At 33.5% G+C, this 9,266-nt stretch overlaps 1 protein-coding gene across 1 annotated transcript; it reads right to left on the bottom strand.

Moving 5' to 3' along the window:
* Positions 1-1,510: 1,510 nt before the first annotated feature.
* CYCA2;4 (Cyclin A2;4) lies at positions 1,511-8,961 on the bottom strand. Its single transcript, XM_018122590.2, has 12 exons — positions 8,647-8,961; positions 7,148-7,455; positions 6,636-6,918; positions 5,713-5,849; positions 4,568-4,660; positions 4,064-4,197; positions 3,455-3,530; positions 2,685-2,761; positions 2,548-2,581; positions 2,293-2,442; positions 2,080-2,214; positions 1,511-1,962 (listed from the first exon to the last, which is right to left on the bottom strand). Exons 2-12 carry the CDS (start codon positions 7,442-7,444, stop codon positions 1,909-1,911), a joined length of 1,470 nt encoding a protein of 489 aa, XP_017978079.2. The 5' UTR covers positions 7,445-7,455; positions 8,647-8,961; the 3' UTR covers positions 1,511-1,908.
* Positions 8,962-9,266: the final 305 nt, after the last annotated feature.

The raw sequence follows: 9,266 nt of genomic DNA, 5'->3' as shown, positions 1-9,266 counted from the left end.
TATATTCTTAAATATTATTATGGATATTTGTGTTCTTTATTAATATCTTTATCCATCTCATATTATTATAGATGAGGTTTTTGTAAATTGTGATCTATATGATCTTCACTTGTTTTTGTTATAGGTCCTGTGTGATAGTGATAGAGATTTATTTATGGAATAACTCTAGCAACTTGGATAGTTAAAGATGTAATATCTTGGAAAATTTCTCTCTATTTCATGAATTGGAGTTTACATGCGAGTACGATGGCATGTTGCATGCTCTTAGACTAGTTGTTAGAGATTCCCTGTTGTGAATTGTATCACATGTTATAGCATTATATAGCATGGTGTTTCCCTTTATATGATGCCTTAGAATATATATTGAATTATTGTTCTTTTTTCCTCTTCCTCTAAATCCAATAGAGACGTGAATTTGACGTAACAATGAAGCACTTTTAATGCTAAGAAATGAAAAAGAAATTAGTACCAAAGGTATTATTAAACAAAACAAAATTAAAGAGCATGTATTATGAAAAAATATTATTAAATTATTTTTTATTATGGTAAAAAAATTACTTATTTACAATAAAGAGTCTTTTTCTCATCATGGTATTTTTGTTTTTAACTTAAAAAATTTTTAAATTTTAATATAAAATATTTTTATCATTTACCAATTATTCCTTAATTATTTTTAAAATTATTCCTACCAAGCAAATAATGAAATAAATAATAAACAATTTCTTTCTTATTCCATTCTCATGAACCAATCTATATAATAATTAATTTTTCTCTATTTTATTTTCTTAGAATGGTTATTCCATTCTCATTTTATTCCTTTTTATAAACCAAGCATGCTGAAAAGTTCTTAAAGCAACACAATAGGCAATAGAAATATGAGAGAGAATGAAGAGAGGAAAGCTTGAACGAAATGAGATTTTATTCTCAAACTTTATGTGCTTTACAAATAAGTATAAATGGGGTATTTCTAGACACGATTTTTTTTTTTTTTTTGGAAAAGCAGCATGATAGTCTCTTATCTAACTTATCTACAATTATATTTAAAATAAATGGTTAAAGCCAAGGTATTCGAATTTGAAAGAGAGGAAAGTTCGAAAGAAATGAGATTTTAAAATAAAGGTATTGTTTTATATAATAAAATAATGTAATTCTTTTTTTACTCATCAAATAATGAATAAAAAGAAAATGAAATTTTCTACTCACCTTTTCATCTTTCTTACCAAACACATCAAATAAACACAAATTCTCTTTTTCCACTTTTCACAACTTTCTATTCATCCTAATAAGCAAAGCCTAAGTCTGTAATTGTGTGGGTGAAGATGGAAAGAGGTTTCATTATACATGACATGGAAGTCATAAAAAAAAAATCACTTGTCACAAGTCACAACCAAACTAACCAAACAAATTCTGAATAATAATAGTAATGTAAAAATAAATAAATAAATAAATAAAGAAGCGCACACAACAAAGCATTCTTATCGAAGAACATTATGGCACAAGTTGAAGAAAGTTGCAAAGAAAAATCAGCTCTTTCAATTGAGGCTTTAGCCGGTTACATTTTTCTTCTCTTACAAACATTACAACTAAACAAATTAATCTCAGCCACCATAGTGTTATGCTAGTTTAAATTCAACAATATAACAATATCAACAGTTAGATATTTAAAATTTTGAACTTGGTGACCTTACAAAGAAACAGTTTTGGAAGAACCAAAACCTGGAGTTGCAAGTATCTATGGACAAGATTTAGGAATATTAAGTACTAGTAACATGAATGAAGAGGTTAGGATATGAACACTAGAGATTAGGTACAACCTCATGAAATGGAAAAATTCAGAGGAAACTTCCACCCGAGAATTATGTTATCTGTTAGCAGCCCCTTGAAGTCATCTGGAAGTAGCCACTTTTCTTAGAATAGAGTTTCAAGCAGTTTCGGAGAAGAAAAGGTTGCCACAGATTTAAACTGGTATAACAACAACCCCATTAGAGAACACTTGAATCAATAATACTACAGTTTTAAATGATGCAAATTCATTTTAATATTTAATCAAGTATAACTCAAGTTCAAAGAAGCTGTTACCCTTTGTTGTCTATATTTCATGCGTATAGCATTTAGAGGACAACCATTTGTGTTCAACTGTAAATCTTGCAATGCAAGAACTGTTGTTTTGAGATCTGATACATTGTATGCCGTGTGGTGTTCAAGAGTTGGATTCTGCCAAAAAGGAGAATAAAATAAGCCCTAGATATATAGCATAGAACCAAATGAAGGACAGATGAATAGAATGCAAACCCATGGGTGACAAGACTGATCCAAAGTCCATCTGGCAAGAAACACAGCTGATGCAGCAACGATAGAAGGAGGGAAATTTAAGAAACCATAGTCAATTAGTGTCATTTCTGCTAGATAATTTGCCAAGTATTCCAGTTCTATGCTAGGGCTCTGCAATTGAGAATTGGGAACCAAAAATTCAGTCATATGCTAAAAGATAAGGTGCTTGGTACCATCTGAATTAAGGCCAGTTCTATCCCCAACTAAATATGTTACCATGTATGAAGCTTGTGCTGCTCTTAAGAATCTCCTGAAAACCAGAAATTTATGCAGGAAAGAGCATTAGGATGATGAATGGAGCATTATATGACTGTCAGTATTGCATATGCATACTTTGGATTGGACAAAAATACCTGAGAAAAGTTTTTGCAGTTGGTGCAAATATTTGAAAACCAAAATACTTCAATACTTGACTCTCCATTTTTAGCACCTGCCAATTTCTTTTAGTGAGAAATGTAACTAAAAGTATTGAACAAGGGAAGAAAGGAAGAAAATGACATAAATTAATCCCAATTTTAAACTTCACTTGGCTAGTTTTAGTGCAGTAAAGGTAACCAGACCAATTCATTAGCCCAACCTTTATGTGCAAAGTCAACAACATAGCCACATGCATGGGTGCATGCATACATAAATAACATGCATGTGCCCCAATATAGCTGTTCATGTCAACCCCAGCATTATTTTATATAGCTCAATATCAAAGCTAGAACCTAACTGCCAATGCAGAAAATCTGGGTCAAAAACTTCTAAAATGCATTAACAGCCACTAGGGAAAAAAGGAAGGAAAGAAAACCACCAGAGCTAACCATCCTTCTTCTCTTCCCACCTCCCTCTTTTTCTTTTCTTTTTTATTTGAAGACAGAAAAATTCCAGTTTCAAGCCACATAGCTCTTTTCTTGCATTTCTTAACCTCTACCCTATATTTGCCCATTTCCCAAAGCAATGACAGCAAATTTTCCATGCCCCATGCTTTAATCTAGCCACTTAATTGGCAAACAGAAAACTCCTACAGCACAAAATAAGAACCATGCGGAAAATAAAGAAGACAAAAGAAGTAACAGGCTGTTACAAAACTTCATGAATGTGTAAGTACATGATTATTGGTAAAGCAATAATGACATACCTCCTCTCTAGTGTAAGTGTTGTCTGTAATGAAGCAAAATTCCTCTACACGAGGTGCACATATTTCTTCATACTTGCTTCAAGTATAAAGATAAACCAAAGTTAGAATTACAATAGGAAAGCAAATGCAGAAGTTATTTTACGGTGAGTGCACCATTGACATCTCTGAAGCTTTGAGATTAAATCATTTTAAGTATACTAACCAACTAGGCTCATTGTGGTTAAGTAATATTCACACAAAAATAATTATAACTCCATTAACGGTTCTAGGATGATGCCAACATGGAAATCACTTTTCCTACTTGCAAAATTGATGTTTATCAAACTTGACATGAAACTTTTCTAATCATTTAAATTTTGGACTGTGTCTCAAGCATTTTGATAATATTTATCAATTTTTCAATGTTATCCTTATTCAGCCACTTCCTTCTTCACGACATCACTGTCAGTGCTTTGCATAGAGGATGATTATTTAGATTCAAGGGTGTTCATCTTCACTTTCTAATTTCAGCATCAAATGTATTTGCAGTTGTAAATAAAAACTAAAATTTTGAATTCCTGACTGAAAATAAATCATGCAACAAACTCTGCTATGGATGTGAAAGCTTACGAGGCTATGAGCATGCAAGTGATCCCAAGCAGTTGAAGTCTCTGTCTTTCTATGAAGTTTTGAGAGAGAAACCAATCAATTAGATACACTGTGAGGTATAGTGTGTCAGGCACCAACTTATATTCTTCAGATACCTGAAACCAAGATGTTACTTCCTTTTAACTTTTGTATACGAAAAAAAGAAATTAATTGTGTCAAGAAATAGCCATTATAAACAGCCTAAAACATATTGTTCATTTTCAGCCAAAGCTCAAAAGCATTTAACGGTATTGAAATGTCAACACCTTTTAATGGTGATATGCATCAGGAACAAGAAAAACATTTGTCATACCTAGATCAAAGCATTGTTGCTTCAAGATATCAAATGATGTGTTATTGGACATAATTTTTTGATACAAATTTAATTGGGAAGCCTGTTTGTACTTTCAAAACCTAAAAGCCTAACTTTCTATCACTGTACATTTTATACAATTATATATATTTAGATAGCACAACAATGCTAACCTCCACAAGCCAGTCAACTAAAATTCCCCGCATGCTTTTAGTGATATCTCGCTGTATTGTCTCCATAAAATTAGGATACGGCCTGCGAACAAGCTGAAGGGAAAAAAAAAGATTAAACCAAATGCAAAGATTAAACATTCTAGCTAAGAAAACGACTGCAGAAAGACAAAAAGTTCCCTGTATCTCTCCCTGACTGAAGTAGGAATTGAGAAGTGAAACCACAAATGTTATTGGATGGAGATGACTAAATGCACACACAAAGCATACTAGAGTTCAAAAAAAAAAAGTACTAAAATTTTAAGCATATCCAAAAAAGAAAATGCACAATATTACATAGCTTTGAAGTCTGCTAGTGCTAAGAGGTTAGCTAGCAAAATCACACAGTATGCATGAACCCAAAACTTTGGGAAAGAAGTCCTCCGCTGTGAAGTTTTCTGCAATGAGTTTTGATTGGAGAGATCATAACTTAAACAGTTTTGCTTATGAATGATTACAGATCCCCTCACTAGGAAGTGTGCCTCTTGGGGAGCTCTAATGTGTTCAACTAGAAGGTATTTTGGTTCAAACTATTCTTCAGCTCAAACAATGGCTGATGCATACAAATTTCCAAGTTAAATACAAGAAAAATAAGCCATCGAGAGTAGATGTTTCAAATGCGAAGAGTTGATCACTATCCTTTTTCATGCGTTGATCATAGGTCAGCACTCAATCTATTTTAATTTGTATCAAGAGTCTATCAATTAATTCACAGACCACTCCATTTTGGGTTTCTAGCCCAAAGGAAAACAGCTTCTCTTATTATCTTTTGGTGGATTGAGCATGGGAGGAAACAGCTCTCAAACATTTACAGTCTGGTAGTAACAGAACAAGGGTAGGCAGAGCAATATGTCTGAGATATTTCTAAGTAATTTTTTATGTGAATAAAGTCATAGTGGAACCACAAACTGCAAAATCTACCATGAGAAAGGATGCACATGCACCTCAAGTCACATAAATTTGGTTTAGCTTCAAGCGGTTACTCATGTCACCAATTTTACTGCTTTGGGAATGAAATTCAAAAGTTGCTTAATAGATCTGAAAGGGGTAATGATGAATATAGGAACATGAAAGTGATACAAAGATAAGAATGACATCATGGCTCCTACCTCAACAACACGCAAGTTGTTATAAATGTCTGGGGCATAAAGGCTGCACAGTTGAGGGTCCTTCTTATCTGAATCAATGTCTATAAAGTCTGGATCGCTAGATGTTATCGAGGTCCCAGAAAAGCTAACCTTCTCCGCTGTAACCATTACAAAAATGTCAATTTTTGCAGCATGAAGCTATATACAGAAACAAGGCAAGCATATTTTAACCTATACCTCCACTTTATAAACATTACAAAGACAAGAAAGCAAGCAATGCAATGTACTTTTTATTGTCCGAGCTGGAAAGAAACATATTGCTTGACAAAGAGGTTGCAAGACATTTAGTTTCCTGAATGTATTACTAAAAGGAGTCTCCACAACACTTTATATTTTAATAAGGATAATGCAATGAACTAAACAATAAGTATATAAAGCTATCTATTTGGTATTACTTGGCTTTAGAGAGTTAGAAGATAAACAGTTATTGATATATAATGTTAATGTTCTTCAAAAGATTGTCCATTTTGCCATTCAAAAGAAATCCCACTTTGTAAGTGCAGTGGCCAACTATTTGATTTTGAAAGCACCCCAGATTAAGACTGAGGCAATCAATTTAGCCCCTTCATGGTGCTGACCTTCCCACCTAATAGCACTGAATGGATGCATAAATATGTCTAAGTAGCAATGTCTCAGATCTTTACTATTAACATAAATTTCATATATCATGTCCAATTTGGATGACAAGTAAACAATTAAAAGTTTTATCACCTCTCAATGTGAGTATCGACGGTTACACTCAAATGCATAAAATTGTGAAGTACACAATTCTCTCACCAAGATGTACATTCTTCCATACTAACCAAACTTAATATGTGTGCATTCATTCCTAAGTATTTTATCATCAACTTTGGAGGTGAGTAAGAGAGAAGTAGTAGGCAAACCATTTGTTGGAGAACTTTGGGGTTGTGAAGGGATTGCACAACTTTCATTTGCAAGCCAATGGTAATGTATGCAATCATCCTTTATGCTATTTAACCGAAGAGTTGCATCTACTTTCAAATTAACTGAACATGTAACTTGTTCTGATTCAGGTTCTAATTTTGCAGTCTCTTGAATGCCTTCTTTCTGCAAGTTGGCTTGAGTAACCTGGACTTCTGCTGCTGCAGTTGGGACCACTTTGGACGCACTGGCATGCCCTTTTCTAGCCTGCTTGCTGCTCTTACCCTGGCAGTATCAAAATCATAAAATCTAAGTAATAGGCAGGATCATACTTCTTATTATTTTGCAACCAAAAAAAAATCTACCAACATCTGAAATTACAAACATCTGAGCAATAAACACCTTTTTCATGAACAGACTGAATATGCATACCATAATTTCTCAAAAACAAAGTACACATCTACAACCATAATTAGACTGATATTACAAATTGACTAAGGATGGCAATTTTAACCTGGATTTTTGTGGCATTAAAACACTTCCTATATGAATTATTACAGCAAACATTTGTGACATCCTGAAGCACTGCTCTCTTCTTACGCTGAAGACCTGCATTGTAAGGTGCATTGGTGTTGTTTTCATCCAAGGCTGTCCTTTTTGAATTTGCTCGCAAAACTCGTTTCTGATCTGGTTGATTAGGTGCATTTAGAGGCAGCAACTGTCCAGAAGCACGCAGTGCAGCTGCTCGAGCACGTGTGATTCGACCATTAAGTTCTCCAGCATTAGCAGAAGCTACATTTTCTTTCCTCATATTTACAACTCCTGGAGAATTACAACACAGAGCACTAAAATGAGCCTAGAAAAGTAAAACCCTGCATCAACATGGTCAAAATCATACATAAGTGAATATCATAATAAGGATATCAAGCAACAAGATCTCAGAAAAACTATATCCTAAACATAGAGTGGTAAAAGATACGGAAACGTCTGAAAACAGATTTCAGAGACGAGATAATGTAACATGGTAACAGCATGGGTGGAGTTGATAATGCAACAACAAAGAAAAACCTTTTATACTTCAAATTCATAATAAGAATACACATTGTTACATTCATCCAAAATAATGTTTCTCCATACCATTACTTATTTGTCAAACAATTTCTCATTACACTTGTGATTTGTTCTGTAAGATTTGAACATGAAAGTAGTATAACTTCACCAGACCACACAGCACATAGTAGACCGGGCAATGCATTTAGGGGACATTCGTTCCTATCTCAAGGAAAATTTGCGTAGTCTCAATGTTGTGTTATAAGAGAAATCCCATTTCACCTATCGTTATAGACATAATTCAAAAACCAGAGATATGAATAAAGCTTGCTCCCCTCCGCCCCGCAAAGGAAAGCAAAAATGAACAAAAACATCAAAAGCCAAGACAATGCAGCAAACGAAAACAAAAAAATCATGAAAATTTGATAAAAGGAAACAAATAAAATATTGAACCTGAAATCTTTGAGAACCTAGGACCTAGAAAAGAAAACATAGATTTGAAATCTTACAAGAAAGCTTTCTTCCAAATTCTGGTTATAATGTTTTACATATGAAGACTTTAAATAGCAATCTAATACAGCCAGAAATCAAGGGTAACACGTGCAAAATTCAAAACATTTGACGCAATCAACAATCAACAATAATGTACATGGAAATTTGACAGCAACAACAACTGAACAATAAAAGGAAAACGAATGTTTCCAAATATAAAGTAGTTTGAAAATAAAAGTAATGAGAAACAAAAAACCTTCAACCTACATTTTCTTTGATACCCATTTCCGTAAAAGGTTCAAAATTTTCAAAAAGTGAAGAAAACAAAGGAACCTAAATCGATCTGGTGAGTTATAATATAGACCAATATGCATTGAAATTTAACAACAACAACTGAAAAAAGAAGGAAAACTTTTGCAAATGAGTATTTTATAGAATTAAATGAATGCGTATAAAGATTGAAAATTTAACCTGATATTTGATCCTTGCTAAGCTCAAAGAAACATCCCTTAGAGCTTAGCAGGAAAAGAGGAAACGTTGGCTTTCGTTTATCTCTAGAAAACGAAGAGAGTGAAGTGAGCGGGATAGAGTGTGGGTTTAAACTTAGAAACAACCAAAAAAAAAAAGTTCAAAAAATTGTTTAAATTGGATTAAGATTATTTTAATCGGTGGGTTTAAGGGTTGACCGGTTGACTATAAAAGAGTGTGAAGACAGTTCATCTTCCCAGGGTTTGTTAATTTGGTTTCGATTTTCTGGTTAGTGGGGAGTTGGATTGCTTCGATTGACTGTTGGTGTTTTTATGTTTTTAACCCCGTTTCAGATTCGTTTAGCGGCTTTTGACTCTGTGGGATGCAAAGGGTACGATGGTCAATTTGGGGAGCAAATTGGATTTGTTGTTGGATGAGGAGAAAGAAAGGCTTCTCTGCGGGCGAAACTACGGCATGTGAAGAATCAGAGCCACTGGTGTAGTGACATGTTTTAAAGAAATTACGGAATTTCCTTTTATATATATATATATATATTTTATTTACGGAAGAAGCCACAAGCATAGACTCAAGAGAATTGACAAAAACATGGTAACGATAATAGT

The sequence above is a fragment of the Theobroma cacao genome, chromosome 6 (assembly GCF_053813885.1).
Source record: "Theobroma cacao isolate CCN51 chromosome 6, ASM5381388v1, whole genome shotgun sequence".
Lineage (NCBI taxonomy): Eukaryota > Viridiplantae > Streptophyta > Magnoliopsida > Malvales > Malvaceae > Theobroma > Theobroma cacao.
This window is presented reverse-complemented; position numbering and strand designations above follow the sequence as displayed.